General features: G+C 45.0%; 2 protein-coding genes across 30 annotated transcripts in view; one reads left to right on the top strand and one right to left on the bottom strand.

Annotated features, from left to right (window-relative positions):
- STK17A (serine/threonine kinase 17a) overlaps positions 1-7,095 on the top strand; it is a 28,443-nt gene extending 21,348 nt beyond the window's left edge. The window contains exons 4-7 of the mRNA XM_055806095.1: positions 868-994; positions 1,711-1,759; positions 1,884-2,063; positions 2,900-7,095. Coding sequence (XP_055662070.1) covers positions 868-994; positions 1,711-1,759; positions 1,884-2,063; positions 2,900-3,233 — 690 coding nt within the window. The 3' untranslated portion in view covers positions 3,234-7,095. The remainder of the gene's footprint in view (positions 1-867; positions 995-1,710; positions 1,760-1,883; positions 2,064-2,899) is intronic.
- Positions 7,096-13,204: 6,109 nt separating this feature from the next.
- LOC101918144 (cytochrome c oxidase assembly factor 1 homolog) overlaps positions 13,205-20,324 on the bottom strand; it is a 54,367-nt gene continuing 47,247 nt past the window's right edge. For 27 of the 29 annotated variants that reach the window (XM_055806090.1, XM_055806080.1, XM_055806078.1 and 24 more), the window contains 3 exons: positions 17,994-18,145; positions 16,183-16,259; positions 13,205-13,539 (listed from right to left, as the gene is read on the bottom strand). In XM_055806090.1, coding sequence (XP_055662065.1) covers positions 13,443-13,539; positions 16,183-16,259; positions 17,994-18,145 — 326 coding nt within the window. In that variant the 3' untranslated portion in view covers positions 13,205-13,442. The remainder of the gene's footprint in view (positions 13,540-16,182; positions 16,260-17,993; positions 18,146-20,324) is intronic. The other 2 variants (XM_055806094.1, XM_055806065.1) reach the window with 1 other exon arrangement.

Here is a 20,324-nt window from a genome sequence, read left to right as displayed (position 1 = left end):
AGAGTCCAATGTGATCATTGGCCTGGGGGCAGGGAGGGTCACACCTTTATTTTTTGGCAAGGATATGCTTCAGTTGCAAAAAAAAAATAAAGTAATCTTTAAGACCTGTTGTCTTAAGTTAGTTTTCAGTTGTTTTTTTTAACTGAGCTAGCATTTAAAACAGATGTTAAAGAACTTCTTAATGACCACAAAGTTGCTTTGAAGGATGACAGCCAAGATCTAGTGACGTCAGAGCAAACAAGTTTATCCAAAGGTGATGCTCTTAAAAACCTGTTTTTCAGGCTGCTATATTTTTTTTAAACTGTTCTTCAGTTAGTGTTCTGTAATACAATTGTTTGTACTTTGAACAAGATTGAGGTTGGTTGCAACAGACTTTTCTTTAAACAGGTGTAGTCAAAATAGTTTTATGTGTTCAGGCTCTGTAAAATGATTGGGTGTTTTTGGAGACCCTTCAACAAGGAGGTATTTTACATCATCTAATGGAAGGAAGCAAGGAGGGAAGGGGAGTTAAAAAGGTGATATGGAGGGCTAAAGGTACAATGCAGAGGTATTTATATGCTATTGTTAAATGATAGATATTGGCATGTGGGTTTGTGTGTTCTAAGCTAATAAAGGTAGATGTTTGATTTGCAGTTATAAACAGAAAATCCCGCCACTCCTTTTAGCCCACTTGTGTCTTCAAGTTCACCTTGGAGGAAATAAGTAAATGATCCTGGGTATCATATGAGGAAGTAAATAAATGATCCTGGGTGTCATACTTGTTATGGAATGCATTATTGCTACTCATGAGCTAAAATAATTATGCAAGATGGTGTCATAGGCATTAGATTTGAGTGATCCTGAAAGTCTCCTCCTTTTGTCTTTCAGCCGCAAAACATTCTACTAACCAGTAAGTCTCCTCTGGGAGACATCAAGATAGTAGATTTTGGCCTTTCCAGAATAATGAAGAGCAGTGAGGAACTAAGAGAAATTATGGGAACTCCAGAATATGTAGGTAAGTTGTTACTGTAGAAGTCCAGGCTCTTGCGGAGTGAAAAGAAACTACCTCCATTTGGTGAATGCCAGACTGGCTGTGCCGAAAGGTCAGGTTGGATGTGGTACTGCTATAAAAGGTAGAACTGGCCAGCCTTGCGGGTCTGAGTGGTGATGCTGTGTTTGTGCTGAAGATGAGCTTTATATGGCTTTTAGCAGCAGTGATAACAAGTACCATTTGAATTCAGAGTTCAAAATTACATATTCAGTCTCTGAATAAAATATTTTAGCCTGTGGAGGATTGTATCCATTTTAATGAAAACAAACAAACAAAAATACCACAAATAATTCCAGGCCTTCAAAATGTACTTGAAAATACTTTTAAGCTGTTTGGTATATCTGTATGGGTTTCAGTGCTGGAATACGCAATGTTAGATACTTCTGATTATTCCCATAAGGAATCTGTTGTACAGCTTTATTAGGAAGAAGACTAGCCTGGCTTCTGAAGGTGTCAATAAAAGGAAAACAATTATGTTTTTTTACTTAAAACCAATGAATGATAATACTCACTTAAGTAACTTGAATAGAAACATGTTGTCTTCAAAAGACATACTTCATACTGTCATACTTCAAATGACTTATCTTAAATTTTACCTCATACTCGACATTGCACTATATAACTACAATATAATGCCTGCATGTGACAAAGAAAGAACTTGTTTTTTTTTCCCTGAATAGCTCCTGAGATTCTGAGTTATGACCCAATCAGTACAGCAACTGACATGTGGTAAGTAGAACAAATTAATAGTCATATTAACTTACTTTACTTGAAAGTCGTTTTTTGTAAAAAACACCACACACCCTAAAACACTGCTTTTCTGTTTTTGTTTTTTTTTTTACTTCTAATTTAGGAGCATTGGAGTACTGGCATATGTTATGCTAACAGGGATATCGCCTTTCTTAGGGGATGACAAACAAGAAACATTCTTAAATATATCTCAAATGAATGTAAGTTACTCTGGAGAGGATTTTGACCTCATATCAGAGTCTGCTGTGGATTTCATCAAAACTCTGCTGGTTAAGAAGCCAGAGTAAGTAAAATACACAACGGTGTGTGCTAATGTGTCAGACTGGATTAATTTTTAATGTGGCAAGTGCTGGCATTTTCACTTGTAAAGTACAAGGGAAGGGAGCTTTGATTATTCATATTTCATTGTGCTATTACTTTTCATGTCTATGAAAAGAGAATTCCTCCATTTCCCTCCAAACTTGCATATTCTGAGTGTGTCCAAGTGTTAGTAATCAGAACTCAAACTGGTTTTAGAAAACTATATGAATGCGTGTGGTACAGGATACTGACTTTCCTTGCCGGTTCTTTGCTGATGTCTCTTAAACGAACAGTGCTTTCAGCCTTTTAATTTTTTATGTTAGTGGAGTACCTTACTCTTTTCTGGTTCATTAATACGCTTTTCTCAAGGGGCAGCAAACTGGAAATTCCAGGTCTCAAAACAGAAGAGGTGTTTTGTGTGGAACTTCACCAGCTCTTTGTGGGACATGTCAGCTATTGAAATTGCCTACTGCTTGTCTATGGGAGATTAAGAATGCAAGGGTTGGGTAATTTTCCTATATATTAAAAAATAATCTGTATATGAAAGTTGATTGGCAACAGGGGAACATACTGATATGTAAGGATCTAGGAACTCTTTTATTTTAGACGTTAGCACTTCATTTCCTTGGTCTTTTTTGGTAAAAGATGGCTATCAGTGTGTTTTGTTGTTTGTTTGTTGTTGGTTTTTTTTAAAGTTCTATTAGTTTGTCTTGAATACAGACATATCCTTGGAATAATTTGTATGGATCTCTTCTGCAAGGTATACTGGATTTCAAGTTCATTTGGACATTTATTTTTAACACTTTCCTTCTTTTGCAGGGACCGGGCAACTGCTGAAGAATGTCTTCAACACCCGTGGTTAGAACAAAGCGATAATCCTGCCTGCAGGTCCTGGAATAAGAGTACAGGAGGGGAGACCAGTGATGCCAGCCAGAAAGATGGAGATTCTACCTCTGAAAAATCTGTAGATGCTGAGAAGACTGAAGAGGAAGAATCAATAGTGACAGAAGAACTAATTGTAGTGGCTTCATATACACTGGGACAATGTAGGCAGTCAGAAAAAGAAAAAGTAACTGAGCAGAAAGCCATTTCCAAACGATTTAAGTTTGAGGAACCATTACTGCAAGAAATACCAGGAGAATTCATTTACTGAACTGTGTGGAGCTTCATAGTTATAACTGGAAGGCAGTGTTTTCTACTAAACAAAAATACCCTAGCCAAGTGAATTTCAGATATGCAATAAATGTTCTAGATAAAATGTTGATAAATGGCATCCAGGGAAAATGTGCCAAGTTTTAATTTCAAGTGGCTGACAGGAATTAACAAAGATAAAATGCTCATTTTTGTTTATAATTTTTATTTCTGTGTTTTTGTTGCTTGATAGCAGTTTTTGTTAATTGTTCCAGTGTTTTGGAGAAGTTGATATTGGAAGTGTTTCAATGACAGATGTCAAGAGGAGTATTTTAGGATATGTTTTGGCATTTAATGCAAATATATAATGCTGGGCTTTCCTCAAACACCTTTTAACACTCCTGATTTCAATTGAACTGTCTACTGGTCTAAAAATTGTATGAGGGGGAATTTGATCAACTGGTTTGACATACAGATTTCAAAGCTATACTGTGTATAATTCATTTATATCAAGGCAAAGACACAGCCTGCTCTGGTGTGTAGCCAAACAGTGAGCTGTGCTCCTCTAGGAAGAGGTGCACGTGTCCCACAGGGAAAGAAATCTGTATCAGGGACCAATTCCAGATCCTCAATGGTGATACTTCTTTATTTGGAAGCACGGTAAAATCCTGCTCTGGAGGGTGAAAAGTTTCCATCGGTCGCTTTTGAGAGCTAGCAAAGATCGCTCCCTTCCCCTCCCGTGTTGGGAGAGATGTGCTAACAGAATCCAGCTCAGTGTGACTACATAGTGTTCATGAGTGGAAAAAAGAATGACAGTCAGATGTAGCCCTGCTGAAGTTACTCTGTCCACTGACTTCAACATGTTGCATCAGACAGTTTGTCCCAACTAACGATAAATCAGCCCTTGATTCCGCCTCCCCCAGAACCCAGCTGGGGTTTTACTGGGAGCATGAGGTCGTTTCTGCCTTCTTTCTGTTCCTCTAACCACTGCTTTAGGGAAGAAAGAAGCATCCTTAGGTTAAATTGCATAACCTTGTTCAATGTAGCTATCAGATGAGGAAGATGCTGCTTCCTCTGAAACAGTGAAGCACAACTCATACCTCGTGCTTCCTGGTCACTCTCCCTTCGCCTCTTGGAAAAACAGCATGTGTGTGACGGGGCAGAGTGGGATTAGGGAGCTCTGTGGATGGGTCATAGTTCTCAATGGGCACGGTCCCTCAGAGAACAAAGCTGGGACCAACTGGGCATCAAAGTTGACTGGTTTTTGCAATGTACAGGTCTGAGGATCTCGGACAGAGTGCTGGTTTTCTAAGAAATATTTCATAATGATGCTGTTCCAAAGTTTAATTTTTATGTAATTGAAGTTTAGTACTATTATATTGCATACTGTTAACTATTCAACTATTTATTTGGTTTCCTTATGCTGTTTCTTTATAATAAACCCTGACAAAAGTTTTCCTGCTATAAAGCAATGAATAGAAACTCTTAAGGTAGTTTTTCCTTTTTTCCATGTTGCTACAGACTTTCCTAATTTCAAATGTACCAAGAACATTCTTACTCTTGTAGTGAACGGTTCAGTGCTCTGTGCTAATATTTCGGTTCCTCCTTCACGTGAAAGGCAGATGGCTTATTAATAAAGCTTTAGCAGTGCTGGGGTGATCTGATTAGCATTGCTGTAAGGGTGGGAGAAAAAGTGCTAGTAAAGAAGAAAATTGAGCTAAAGCCAGTGTGACGCCAGGTGGGGCAACAAGCATTTTTCTGTAGGGCTTCATTGCCAGTGGTCTGGTTGCCTTCACTTGAAGCCACATCAGAAAAATTGCACCTAAATTAAACTGTTCTGTCAAGCTTCCTCCCCTGTGGAATTACATACTGGATATTCTTGTAGGTAGGGCAGCTTCCTCCCTCCTTGAAGACCTTCATATAAGAAAACCCAGTAGTACTCAAAATTGAGTTTGGATGTGGGTTTTTCATATTTTAATGCAGACGTGCCTTTCACACTGTTTTCCCTCCTTGTAGAGAGCAGCCTACAGATTCTTCCTGCAAAGCTACATGCAAGGTTTTCTTGGATCGCTGTGGCTGGCCGTTAGTAGAAGTTAAACAAGAATCTTTGAGCCAACAGAGCAGTTATCTGGGTGTTTCTGGAGCTGGGCGGTAGCTGTGTTACTGCATGGGTGCTGACCCTACCTGCGACACCGATCTGTTTCAGGCTTTTTAGGCATGACGCTGCTCTTCATGGGCATCTTTTAGTGTTCAGCCATTTGCCCATGACAACTGGGTGAGGGGACATTAACTCACGAAATCCTTTTGTGCAAAATTGCAATTTCTCCCAGCTTCATCGCTGCCGTTTTGACCTTTTTTTCGCATCTCTACTTCCTTACTTTTACAAATAGAGCAAAGTGCTGGGGCTGACATCCCACCCTGACAGTGTTGCTGTATCTGTATAGCTAAATGTGTAATAGCTCATGGTTGCTCAAAGCAAATCATTTGAGGGACATACACCTGTTTCAATTCCTATTTGTAACCACAGATCATGTCTCAGATGGAAACTGGTACTAATGAAAAAGTGTAGATGCTGAGCAGCATGCATTTTGTCCTGTATTTACTGGTTTAAATGTATGACAATGAAGCTTAACGTGTATAAATGAACTATTACAAGGCCAGCTTCTCTTGATTTGGCTGCTTTGAGATTTCCAGTGGGCTGCATTTGTTTAACTTGTGCCTTAAGGTGGTTTTATAAAGTGTTTTTTAACATCATTAGAATTTGTATAAAGTTGTGAAAGTTTAATAGTGTAAGTTACAAACAAGGCATCTTAGGTTGGCCCTGTAATAGGAAAAAATTTGTGGAACACGTAACAGCAGGACTGTCAGCCGGTCCCACATGCTTGAAGCTGTTTCTGTTCCACTAAGTGTGGGTAAAGCTGTAAATGAGGTATTCTTACCCTGCGCTGTAGAAAGGGGCTATTGAGGCTCATGTTTTCAAAAGGCTGAGTTACTTGTGAAGTAACACATTAAGAGTAGGAAGAAAATCACAAGCTTGTGAAGAAGAGCTGGTTTTCTGCAGCTCTGTGAATATGGGATCGGCATGTACGTTTGCTGAAGAAAGCTGCTTATGCTTTACGGTGTTTGTGGGGAGGGGGGTGGTTGCAGGGAAGGAATCAGCTCCTTGGCCCTCGTGGGCAATGCTCTCTGCCCCTGCTCTCCAGGCCCGGCACCTGCCGGCTGCCTTCGTAATGCTGGGAGCACGGCTGCTCTTTGCTGGAGTGCGGGAAGCTGGAAGGGGTGGAAGTGCAGATGTTCATGGAAGTTGCTGGAGAGCTGCCTTTTCTGTGGTTCTGGTGCAAGAGCCGCAAGCTGTAGCTACAAACGGGGCAGGTCCAGGCCTCTTGCAGCTGGAATAAACAGCGAAGTCTAGTTGAAAGCAAAGCCTTGTCCCCTCTTGTCTTGTTGCTAGGCCCACCTCTTCAAGCAAGAGGCTGTAGAGTTTATAGTCATTAAAAGTTCTATACAATCATTCCCCGCCCCCCCCAAAGCTGAATTTGCATGGTGATTTGTCTCATTTCTTACACGTTTCATTTGAGGGTCCCTAAATACGAAATGGTGAATTCCAGCTCATGATCTACCAGGTAAATCTTGAGAGCTGTTAGGTAGGACATGCAAGTAGAAATTCAGTGCCTGTTCTCCACTGGTGGTACTGGCAGGGGACAGTGAGGAAGGTGGGCCATGCACCAAGTTATTCCATGGCTTAAGATCTCTCTTGAATATTCCAGGTGCTGCTCCTGGAAGACAATTTCACATTTTAAATAAATAGTGCCAGCTCATTGTACTTCTGAAGGTGTTTACTGTTTCAGGAACTTTACAATAAATGAAATTTTGTTTTCCGGACAGCTGATGGGTCTTTTGTTCTTCACGCGTTGGGAAACACTTTAAACCATTTAAAAAAATAAAAAGAAACCCTATTCTTTCTTCAAGACAGCATTATTGATCTGAAACAATTCCAAAAGTTACGGTAGTTTTTCTGGTGCAGGATGACTGGGATCAACAGTAAAGCTAAAGTACAACGCTGCCCTGCGAACGGCTGCATGTTAAACTCGCCTGTGGTTGGTGGCTGTGCACCTTCACGCTTGGCTTCAAATGCTCTCTAGGAATACTGCTGGACCTGGGCTGTGGTATATTAGATGGAGTCCCCTGTTCAAATGCCTTTGCTTTTCTCCGAGGGCCTACCTAAAGTTATTTTTCTCAACACCTGTAGGACAGGCTCACTGATATTTTAGTTTTCTGAATTACACATTTGCACAGCAAATGTAAGATGCACCAATAATCTTTTCCAGTCTAAAGCTGTATGCTTGCACTGCAGGGGTCTTCACAATACAGCAATTACTGATGCTCAATTAAGCTGTCATTGGGATTAATAAATAGTCACATTATCCATGTAAAGCTTCCTGGTTGGTTTGGTTGCGGTTTTTTTCTTGGTATATAATAAACCTAGAAGTATATTTCCATTAAACTTTGGACTGTTACTACCTTCCTGAAGATGCTGGGGTTGGAGAGGTGCTATTTAAATGCCAGCGAATGGTGTGCGGGGTAGGACAGCTGTGCATCCAGGACAGGGTGGAGCAGATGGGAATCAGAATTATTCCAGGTTTCACAAATCCTGCTGAAATGTGTGCTCCAAAGCAGTGAAATTTTAACACCCCCTCCAGGATGCGCCATGTCCAGGGCTGTTATTTGCCTGATGTGACTTTCCCATGGGGAAAGTCAGAGCATCGACTAGATGCTGGGTAAGAAAAGTATTTCCTCTTCTGTGGAAAGGCATTTCCTCTTCTAACACTGCTTAATTTCGTTAATTGCTCCTGTTATTAGACAGCTGATAACTGTATACCTCTGTGAAAGTAAAATATTTTGGTTCCATAAAAATACAACCCGGAAGCTTCATAAAACAACAACAACAAAAAAATTAAGTCATATGAGTGTGTTAAAAATTATCTTAATTAAGAAAAGGTTATGATTTGTCAAAGCAAAGGAAAGCGTTAGGACCACAACAGTTACTGTGAAATTAAGAGAGGAAAGGGAACTTAACTACTTGAAGGGATTATCTTTTTTCCTATAAACGCAGAGAATTTAATTTTGCTGAGTCTTTGCTTGTCTGTGCCATCAGAATCACAGCGAAGCTGGTGAGGTGTCGAAGTCAGCGTACCCCACCTCTTAATTACTTTGTAATCCCAGTACAGACCGAATTGCGCAGGTGCCTTTCCACAGATCCTGACAGGAAAATCTCCTGGGCTGTTGGGGTATCGCCTTGCTGCCTGTCACCTTTCAGGAGCACCCTGCAAGACCCAGCTGGTCTGGTGGCTGGGTGGAAGTTCTTGTCGCGGGACTCGCCAAGCACAGAGAGGTCAAGGCTGTCTCCAAGAAGTTACTGACTCAAGGTGCTTGCGTCTAAATCTTCTAGGAAAGCCAATTGTCAGAAACTGCATTAGATTGGTCAAGAAATTAACATGATTCTAGTATTTTCATACACTTGGTGCTACACAAAATGAACCAAAGGTGTTTAGCCAGGTGTGATGCATCTTCCAAAGTAACGCCAAGAACGTGGTGGGTCTCCATCACTACTGGTGTTACAGGACTGCCCGGGCCAAGCTGCAGGGAACGCTGCAGCCAATCTTGCAGGAAAAAACGCAGGAAAGTGATTTTGCTTTGACCAGCAGCCAAGATGCAGCAAAGAACTGGATGTGCCCTCATTTCTAATAGGGAGGTGAATCCAAACAGCTAACGGTCCCTGCGCAACACAAGACCTCTGCCCCAGCTAGAGAGTGAACTGCCGGGGCTGAGTTGGACAAAACAATGTTACTACCAGGAGAAACATGCTTGAAAGGGTGACCGTCCCCCTGCTCAGCATTTACAATGCTAGAGCTTTTAAAACACTTGGGTTCATATAGCCCCTGTGTGCTAGTTGGGTCCATCTCAAATAGGCACAAGCGTTTTAACAGTCCATGAAGCAGTATTTGTTGTTCCTCAGCTCTAAATTAAGTTCGTGCCCTGAACAGCCTGCTGCCTGCACAGTTTCCTTGAGGGGGAGGACTGCCTGGCAGAAGCTATTAAAATCAAACTAGACAGTAAGAAACAAACACGCAATCCGGCAAAGGTCATGAAGATGATGGTTGTTTCAACCACGCCAACAACACCAGAAGGAATTATGCAAATACTCAAGTCAATTTAAAAGAAATTGTTTAACATACTGAAAATGATGATTAAAGGATTGCAGCACCTGTTAACGAGGCCGAGAGACCTGCGGCTGTCAGCCTGGAGAAGAGAAGGCTCGGGGAGAGATCTTACCAGCATGTATAAATACCTGTCGGGGAAGAGTAAAGAGGATGGAGCTGGGTCCTTCTCAGTGGTGCCTGATGGTGGGACAAGAGGCAGCAGGCACACTGAAACACAGGAAATTCTGTTTAAACGTAAGAAAATAAGCTGGGTTTTTTACTGTGAAAATGGTTGAACGCTGGTACAGCTTGTCCAGAGGTTGTGGAGTCTCCATCCTTGGTGTCCTTCACAACCTGCCTGGACACAGCCCCAGGTGACCCACTCCAGCCGATCCTGCTGGGAGTGAGGTGGCTGGACTAGGCGATCTCCAGTGGCTGCTCCTCACCTTAACCGTTCTGTGATTAGAAAAAAATGGTTTTCTAAAGGAGTCTAACTGGTGGATTTAGGGTCTTTTATCAAAAGATGAATATTTTTTCAATAAAACCAAAATGATTGCCCAGGCTGGTGTTGAGTGACACACAACACAATATAATTGTGGTGAATTGGTGCCTCAATGGCCCACTGAAGTTAAATACAACCTGATCTGCTCCAGTGTCCCTTAGAAGAAAAGAGCGCAAGGGGAAGAGGGGTGCCCAGGTGCCCTCTTGAAGTTATTTGGGCTTTCAGCAGCTGTTGGTAGTTCTGAGACCTTTGCTCTCCCCATCTGCCTGCTGTGCTCCAGCAATCTTGGCTGCTCCTGCTGCACCTGTGTCCTTGCTGGAAGCAGCCGCCATGGGCTGTGGTGTATTTAATGGGAGCCACAAGGCCGAAGTAGCTTGGCACCAAATACAGCAGCTTGCTGGTTTTTTCTCTCTTTGAATATGTGCATCTTAAAAGAGCGCAAGCACAGCAAGGAAGTGGCTCTTCAGGGTCACAAGGTAAGAAATTCTGTGTTTGCCAGGTATTGGGTAGTAAAACAAAAGCAGGGATTTGAAGGTGGTTTTACTCTTGTTCTGCTCCACTGATTTTCTGCCTTCCAGCTTCACCCAATGCTTGCTTCTTTCTCCAGGTTTAAAGAATTGATTTTGAGAAACACTGGTACGATATGATGATAGTGCCCATCCTCAGGGCTTTGATGACCCTGTGGGTTGGTTAGGGTGACCAGGTGTCCTGGTTTCAGTGGGGATAGGGTTAATTTTTTTCTTAGTAGCTAGTACAGTGCTCTGTTTTGGAGTTGGTGTGAAAACAATGTTGATAGTGTGCTGATGTTTTTAGTTGTTGCTGGGTGATATTTATACTAAATCAAGGACTTTTCAGTTCCTGGGCCCTGCCAGCCAGAGGGCTGGAGGGGCACAAGAGACTGGGAAGGGACACAGCCAGGACAGCTGACCCAAGCTAGCCAAAGAGGCATTCCAGACCGTATGGTGTCATGCTGAGTATATAAGCTGGGGGAAGAAGAAGGAAGTGGGGGGACACTTGGCATTATGGTGTTTGTCTTCCCGAGTAACCATTATGCGTGATGGAGCCCGGCTTTCCTGGGGTTGGGTGAGCACCTGCCTGCCCATGGGAAGCGGGGAATGAATTCCTTGCTTTGCTTTGCTTGCTTGTGCAGCTTTTGCTTTACCTATTAAACTGTTCTTATCTCAACTCCTGAGTTTTACATTCCTTCCTGATTCTCCTCCCCATCCCTCTGGGTGAGGGGGAGCAAGCGGCTGCGTGGGTTGCTGGCCAGGGTTAAACCAGGACGCCGGGAGTGCTAGAGGGGCTCTGCTAGGTCTTGAGGGGGCAAGTGAGAAAAGGAACCTTTCTGCAAGCTCTGCTTTCCCCCAGGCAAGGTAATAAACCCCCCAGTGTCACTGGCGGGGCTTGTGTGGGGTTATCTGCCTCAGGCCTGGGATAACCAGGGTCACAGCTGGGCTGGGCGGTGGCATTTGTGGTGCAGCGACTTGTGAAGCCCGACCGGGGACGTTGCGTGTGCCAGCTTGAGAGACAGGAAGGCGGTGAGCGAGCGTTGTGTTGTAGGCTGGGGTGGCTGTGGCTGGGCTTCCTGGACACCTTGCAGCCACCGCGAGTGCCAGGCTTACGAAGCGCACAGTGGTGACAAAAGGCAGTGTGGGCCAGGTGCTCCTGGCACAGACACGGGGACGGATGGGACGGGCTCCGGTCGCTCCCCACAGCTCCTCTGGAGACTAGTAACGAATCAAAGCTGCGGCCAGGGAAGTTGCAACTGATGGATGTGAAGTGGTTGGGTTGGTTTTCCCTTGTCAACTGTTTGATTCCTCACCAAACTTCTTCAGTGACCAAAAGCCAGAGCCGACCATACTCCGAGACACCAGGTGGCCAGAGTTCCCCATATCTCCCATGGGGTTTTCTTGCTAGGTGGACTGCAGTAGTGCAAGGCTAATGTTTTTAAATCACGCCGTTTGTAATTTGTTTTGTGAAACCAGATAGCAGTGATTTCAGTCTTAAAGCTGGGATGCTGTTTCTCCTTGATTCACCCTAATCCTTTCCCTGGTGTGTTGGGCATCCACGTGGGCTTGGATCAGGTCTCACGAGTGCTGTTCATCCCGGCAGCTCTTTCTAAGTCCCAAACTAAAGCTCATATGTATTGTTCCCTTCTAAAAAAGTTTGTCCAAGACACCTTTGCTGTGGTCTGTTAGCGTTTCCTCCTTCTTACTTCGACACTTGCTCTTCAGGCTTGTTCAGAAGCCACTCGCCCAATTTGCTGGGATGTTGTTGAGCAGGAAAAATGCTTGCTGGTCTTTTAATGATTTTTTTTGCTCCAGCTCCCCCTTCTTTATCAAATACTCATTACTCCTGAAAAGCTCTGTATTGCCTGTGCCCTTGGTGGATTTCTAGTACTCACATCCGGATGTTGCGATGGCAGGGAGAGAAGGGAATTGAGCGATATAAGCTCTGGGCTTTCCCCCAGGTGCAGCTTGATTTAAGCTGCTGTCTTACAATAAATCCAAAATACACATTCCTCTGGACATTCTTCATGGCTCACATGGTACTTCAAGGCATGAAGGCAGGACAGACAGTTAGAGGTGTCTCTTCGCTGTCTCGGGCTGTGCCTTGGGCTTTGCAATTGTTTGAATGTGCAGTTTGGGGCAGGGGGTGGAAACAGTGTGGTGGTTTGGGTGTTTTTTTGCTTATTCCTCACCTTGCTTCTGGTGATGGGCGATTCTCTACCTGACTGACAGAATCAAGGCACAATCAAAAACCTCTTGTGTAGTCAGAGTAAACCATGGCAGCGTTTCACCTATGCAGCACCTCTTGAGGGTTTTCCTCCCCAAGTCAATGTGGTCTCCTGAGCTCAGGTTGGGCAGTGCTGGTGTGAAGCTTTGGCTTCTTTCTGAATAAACTTGAGCATCAGCAGCAAGTCTCTTCCTGGAATTCCTGAGTTACCATGAGTGGTCTCAGTGCTCTCATGAGCTTTTTAATGATAATTGTGAAGGGTGCAAGTCTACCTGATATGCAACTTATTCATTAGGAGCGGAGGGGGCGGCTGCTGAGCTTCACCTCCGCTGCTTTGCCCCTCCTACCTTGGGTAACACCTTGCTGGGAAATGGGGGAAACCTGAAGCATCTGAGCAGATGGCTTTGCCTCCAAGCCATGACAGAGTAGCCCAGTGCTCCTGACTTTGTCTGCAACTGTAGAAAAGCTCAGTTTCCTGGCAGTTTGTTTATTTATTTCAAATTCATAATACCAGCACTCATGGGGCATAACACCTGGCTTCTCAGGAACAGCAAGTCTTTTGCAAGATATTTATTTTAGGCTTCTGCTGAACACATGAATACACCAGCAAAATAAAGAAATTACAATTATGACGATGATGAGGTCAGTCTTAGAGAGAAAATTGTCTTGAGAGCACCCACTTAAGTAAAATTGTCACTTGGGCAACTGTGTACATTCATGGACACAGCAGGATGCAATCGATTAATGATTCCTTCGGCTCAATGGGAGGTGGAGAAGCAGCTGTCTCTGATTTTTAACCTTCTTGCACACCAGTGCTTTCCACTGGGGAGTGGTAAACAGGAATATTCTGACCATCCCGCAGTTTCAAGGTGACATCCTGAAGGCACCAGCTAATAAAATAATAATAAAAAAAATATTTTTTAACTTGTTTCAATCACTTTTAATAGTAGTAAAGTCAGTGTAGAAACAGCTGGCACAAAGAAACAAATCATTCCATGCATTCACTGCTTTTAAAAATTCTCTCAAGTGTTTTAAAACTTGGTTTGCGAGTGCTAGCTTCTGAAAGCTCTTTTCCCTAACAGCATAGCACAGCCCAGATTTAAAGGACTGGGATGCATGTTCCTATTTGTTGCAACTCAAATAAAATCCTGCCAGCTATTTTTAGATAGGGCATTCCTCCCCCAACCTGGTGCCTTTCTTCCTCTCCATCCTGCGGGTGCATTCCTTGCTCCACTCCTCTCCAGCCTCGGAGCCAGACTGTGTTGCTAAGGAATTAGCCTGGCTTGGAGGAGTTTGAACGCTGTGTGATCGCTCAATGTGACTGCTGAAACCCTGGCAGGGTACAGCAGTGGTTACTCAAAGGAGAAGGAAAACAGTGTTTGTTGGAGATGGAGGGGGAGCCTTTTCCTTCCTTTCAGCCCTGCTCCAAACCCACTTCTGTGAGACTGCTCGTGCTGCTTTTCCAGCTGGGAAGGACTATTATTTTGGGGTACTAAGATAGGATTTTTTTCAAAAGCTCCTGGCACTCACCCAGCCCTGCTTTTGCTGGCGTCGGTGATGAGTACATACCATGAAGGAATGAGGCTGCCGCACCTCTGTGCGATGGCTCTTCGCTTGCCAGCCCTCCGCCTACATCCGACCCGGGACGAGCAACTGCCTCATTGATAGCAGGGCCTGAAGGGGCAGCTGCTCGCTCCCCTCAGCATGGCCTGGGCTCTCGGCCCTTCCCTCCACTCGCTGCAGGGCAGGCAAGCGTCATTTTGCCAGACTGGTGCCTTGGTTGCCCTTGTCTCCAGGTGCCCTCCCCATCCCTGCGCTCCCTACGCCTGGGTGAATGCCACGTCCTCCATGTCCAAACCAGCCCACACACTCCAAATTTCCCTTTTTTTTTTCTAGTTACTCTCTTTTTTTTTTTTAATAACCACATAAATAAATGAACCACAAGGGGCGGACTGCACGCTCGGAGTCAGAAGCATTTTGGTGGCTTGGAAGCTTCAGCTACCCCTGCGCTGAGAGCTCACCTCCTGGTGCGGTTGGGCTCTGCCTGCATCGCTCCGCTTGCCTCCCTGGGCTCTGCTGGAAATGCCCCCATGCACGCCCTGCAGAGCCCCACCAGGATGGCCTGCTTATGTGTCATTCCCATTGGGGATTTCAGGAGCTCCTCTCCGTAGAGGAGATGGGAACCAGCCATTTTATTCTTAGTTGCCTGGCCAGGTGCAAGGGCACCTGGCCCCAAGCAGAGCTCTGCACGGGACCCAAATGTAAGCAGAGGTGGTTGAGTCTAACAGATTTGTCGGCCATAAAAACCTCTTACAGGAGATGATTTCTTTTTTCCCCCTCCTCTCTTAAGCTCGCAGAAGTGCATTGAGAGTTCATTTTAAAACAAAACTCTGAGAGACAGGCACTTCAGTTACTGCTGTAGTTTAACATCTTGCAACATTCAGTTACCCTCGCAGTAACTGAGTGAGGCAGAAGGGAACTGTTACTCCCTCTGCGAGGAGGGGATAAGGAGGAGCGAGGAGATCAGAGCCGGGCTCCGGGGAAGCGCAGGTGTGCAAGAAAGGTGGCCAGGGACCTCTGGGGCCACCTCTGGTCACGAGGGAGGAGGCCAGGCCTGGCCCCCCGAGTCTCTCAAGTGCCAGCCTAGTGCCTTCCTCACATCCCCTTACACCTTACTGCCCATAGTTTTTCAGAAGAGAAACCCAGTAAGTCGTGCGCATCTAATTATGAAAAGAAACCATTACCATATGGCTGTGGCAGCTTTGAGTTTCTAAATGGAGCTAACAGAAGTGCCTACGAACTCCAAGAACAAGTATATGCAAAAGGGTTTGCGTCTAATAAAATGTTCCTTTTTGCAATGGAAAATGGACTTTGAATTCACGTAGCAATTCTTTGCTCAGTTCTAGAAGTCGGTTTACCTTTGACAAGGGAGGTTTTCAGGCTTCAGTACTACAAAAATGTAAATATGATGGGGGATCAGAGCATCCTTCTACTGTAATGTATTTGTTCTAGCACTTTTTTTAACTATAAGGACAATATTTGTCGGATAGCTTGGAAAAAAAGCCCAAACCTGCATGATTTTTAGCTCACCTTGGCAGGCTCTGATATAATGTGTGATTTCCCTACTGCAATACATAGTGCTAGGCTGGAGTTAGGACTGCTGCTCAGCAGCTCCTGCACCTCCTTGGGGAGGAGGGGTGGGGGACACGCAGTATGTTACCTTGGATCACAGTATTAGTATGTATACTGAGCTATAGTTTGCAGAACACATTTCACACAAATGAGTGGCTCGTGTTGCTCTTCTATGTGTATTCATAGGGACAAATTCAATGTATTTCTCAACTAACTTACATTTTTGCCATAATGACGGTAATAACCTTTCACAAGACCTTTGGACATGAATTTCCGCTTCCTTTGTGTGCATGATCTCAGCAGCACGGGTGACTAAAACAAATACCCTGCTCCACTCTTTTCTCCTACCACTTCTCTCCCTGCACCTATGTGTTTCTCCCGGCACCTCCCCCCGTACGCACCATTGACGGGAGTGGTCCATCTCCGAATTAATGTAGAGGTACCCTGCTGATTTTGTTCCAGATACTGGTAACTTGATCTGCAAACATAAAAGTACGTTAAGGATTCAGTGAAGCATGTAATGAAATGGACATTTAATCCTTCTACAGTCAAAGATGTGATTCTGATAAAATTTTTTTTTACTGTATTTCAGAGTTTCACTGAGCTTTTCTAACGGCTAACATGTGCGTGGCTATACAAGTATGTCTGTTCTGCCATACGTTAATCTCTGCTGAAAGAATGTACTGTGCTACAGCTGCAACCCCCAGGGAAAACCACTCGCTCTCTGAAATATTTATGAGCAAACACCTTTCCTTACCAGCACGCATAGTGATCCAGAGGTGACCTGCGCTGTGTTAGGGCTTCCCATAACCATAAGAAACCTGTAGGTTGAGATCCTCTATAGATCAGTCCCTTAACACGCATAGAGAGAATAACACATTCAACGATTTTCTTTAGCATCACAAATTCTACCACTCTGTTGTTTAACAAAGCCAGGAGTTGCAGTGGTGACCGTGGCTAATTGCATTTGGTCGAATGTTTGAATAAAAGAATTGTTTCAGGTGTAGCAATCACAAACAGAAAATGCCAGGGGTTCTCCAACAGGCCCAGGAGCTGGGAATACTGTGGAGTCAGTAAATCATTCTAGATTAACCAGTTTATTTCATAAGAACATGAAGGCTTAGGAGCATGAAAAAGCGCAGAAGAAAGTTGGAGGTTTGCCTCTTGGGTGAGGTCGGCAACAGCAGGGTTTGACTTCACCCTGAGTCACCCAAGCGACCGGCGTTCTTAAACAGTGACGTAGGAAAACATCAGTGGGACAGGTTCTCCTTTTCCATCGCCATAAGAGGTTGTGTGGGGTTTTGTGCGTTTTTGGCCTTAGATATGTTTCCTGGTAGAACCTCTAAAACCTGGGAAATGTTTTAGCTCAGGGTGAAGCCTGATTAGGGTGAGATGGAAAGTGGAATTTTAAGTGAGTAGTTAAAGGTTGATTTTTCTTGCCCTGACAGCCCCTCTCCTTCACTGGACCGTCTGCCCCATTCCTCAATGCCCTTGCCTAATCCCCAGCACTCAAAACCACTCACCAGGAGGAATAAAATTATTTCAAATTTTGATCCTCCAGTAAGGGACCTGGACAGGTCACTGGGGATATTCTGCACCCCCCAGCAAAACCGGGGAGGGCAGCCAGTCCTGGGTTAAAGGGTCAAAACACTGACGGAGAACCCTTTTCAGGCAGCAAGCCCGAGTGGAAGGGGACTCGTGTTTGTGAGGTTTGCCCGGGCTGACACCAGGCAGCCTTGTGCAATACCTGAGCACTCTGCGCAGCCTCCTCCAGCCCATGCCGGGCAGCTGGCCGCTGTGGCACAGACTCACAGGTGCTTCTGAAAACCGTGCCGATGTGCAGTACCACAGCAGAGCTCAGGTGGCCCTAAAACTGCTCTGAGCAGAGCTTTAAAACAGCGTGAGACATATCGGGTAGGGAGAGGGAGGCAGCTTCTGCTTTAAAGCTGGATCTGACGTGTTTCTGATAATTATTTTGTGGTTTACAATAGCAGGACACGAAAATGCCGCCCTTGCTATTTCTAGTCTCTCACATAAGAGCGTAGATTTATGCTCTGGAAATCCATGCCTCTTCCAAAACAACTGGCATCCCATCCCACAGCCTTCCAGTGCCCCCAAGTGCCTCGTGACCTGCTGAACCCCCCCCCAGCTGATTCCCTGTCACCCCAATGCCTTGGAGGGCCACACTGTGACACCACCTCTCAAGCGTTACCTGTGCTCTTTCTGTGTCCACACGATTACTCCCATCCATCAGTCGGATGTTGTGGATTTTAAGAGGAGGGGCACCCAGGGCTTCCAGGGCATCAGGGCTGTGGTTCAGTTGCTCCAAACCCTGCTGGTAATACTGGGTCCTGGCAAAACCTTCTAGGTGAGAGAAAGAGGGCAGTGAGGACACTGTCCACTTAAAATATAAGTTAAAAAAAGACATTTCTTCCAGACTACCCCACCTTCCCTGAAAAACAGTGCAAAAATATTAATTAGGAGAAATCTGGCTAAAGAAGGAAACCCACACTTACATCAGAGAAGCAGTGCTGAACTGTGATATTGTTCAGCTCATTTAAGTGAATGTAACCTGTTCCATACCGATACACCGTTCAGCTCATGGCTGTGTCTCCCTGCTTTTCATACATTTGTGTGGCATCTAAAAGGAAACCCAAAAAGCACAAGGATGAATATCTGCAAATGTTCTAAAGGTAATTAAATTGTTTGGGTTTTGTTTTTTTTTTAAAAGGAGGCACAGAAAATACTTTAAGAATGGAGAAATATTTTGCAGACATTGGTGTGAGACTGGAACAGCTGCTGCTGCCCTGAAACTCTTGCTGTGGTCTTTTCACAGCTTTTCAGGTGGCAGCCACCAAGCTGAAGCTCCACTGATGGATGCATTAAAAGGGAGGCACAAAGAAGCACCATTAGAGTTAATGGTCAAGCAGCAACAATAGCACAGTAGTCTGGGTGCTGCGGTGTTGGCATATGGAGGACAATTGTGGTAAATTGCTATTTATCAGCGTCTGGTTGCTATGTATAGCTGGGAAATGCTGTGCAGTGGTCACCAATGGACAACGCGGAGCCGTGAGGCTGGAAACTTGCCAACCCTCCTTGAGGAGGCAGAGATTTGCTTAGAAACAGTTTTAAGTCTTGCCTGTTGAGGTTTCTAGAGGCACTTCACGCCAGCCTAACATCACTCCCTTGACATCAGGAAGGGCAGAGTTAAGCTAAGAGTGTGCATGTGTGAAAATTCTACTCTGGCAACTTTGCTCTCGCCTTCCAGAGAGTTTAAAACAAGGCATAAGGTTTGTTTCCTGGTCTCTTCCCTGTTGTTATTACTCCTGGAACGTGAGGCAGAAGGATGCTTCCCCGTCTCCCTAATTAGAGGCATCCCCTGTGAGCAGGCAGCATCCAGCCAGCACAGAAGCAGGTTTGCTAGGCTGCAGCTTGTGCTGGTCCTTCGTTGGCCCCTGGGCCATCCTAAGGAGCTCCAGCAAAAGGGTCTGCAACACACCAGCCCTTTAGTGCCTACACATCACGGCAAGCAACCACCCAGACCATGTACAAAAAGTATACTTAAAAGTATGCTGTGCTCATCCTGCAGGGTGGAGGGGAAATGGGTTTGAGTTCCCTGGTGCTCCTTCTCAGCTGTTCCTCATTAGCATCTTGTGTATTGGACATAAAGTGCCTAAGCCATTTGTCCATGTGTTTTTCCATAGAGGAGCTGAAAGGATGCTCAGGTTGGTGGGGGAGGCTGTTCCCATGAGGTGGGGGTGAACAGAGTGAGCAGAAATAGGGTTACCTGAGTGCTTGTGCAAGCTTTCGCAGAGACCACAGGCCCACAAGCCTCCCTTCAGCCTGAAGGCTGAACTGAAAGCCTGCAGCCCCCTCCCGCTGCTCCCACTGCTACGGAGCCTACTTGCTCCTCACAGGTCCCGGTACAGGCCAGTTCTGTGCAGGGGCAGAAGGGCCTGGGATGGCTGGGGGTGTGGGCCAAGGAAGGAAGGGTCCCAGTGTGGCTCCCCTATCTGCTGGAGGCTACAGGACACACTCTGCAGCAGAAAGTGCCCTTTCAACAGCCCAGCTGGCTTGTCACCAACTCATCAGGCAGCTACTCGGTGGCCACTGATAGTGCAACAGAGCAAAGTAGCCATCGTGTTGCAGCGCTTGATGGCACACTAAGTGATGCCAGGAATGCGCCCTCTGCCTTTCTGTATAGCACAGGGGGTAACTCCACACACACACACGCTGAGATTTCTAGATAACAATGCTGAAGCTGAAAATTAAAAAATGCTAATGTCCTTGTTAAAGCCAAATTCAATATTTTAAAGTGTAAGAGGATCATATAGCTGGTTTTACTCCAGAGCTTGAGGGCATTAGCTGCCTAAAATTAAAACCTGCTTTCCAGCCTTGTCTGATCTGTTATTAACACGTGTAAAATGAAGGGGAGGTTTCAGAGCTTATCTGAGGGCTTGAGGAACAGGCTTGGCTGCACTTCCCTGGCAGCATCTTCTGATAGAAGGGCAAGTGAAAACCAGCATCATTTGATAGCACCGGC

This window comes from Falco peregrinus, chromosome 5 (genome assembly GCF_023634155.1).
Source record: "Falco peregrinus isolate bFalPer1 chromosome 5, bFalPer1.pri, whole genome shotgun sequence".
Classification (NCBI taxonomy): domain Eukaryota; kingdom Metazoa; phylum Chordata; class Aves; order Falconiformes; family Falconidae; genus Falco; species Falco peregrinus.
This window is presented reverse-complemented; position numbering and strand designations above follow the sequence as displayed.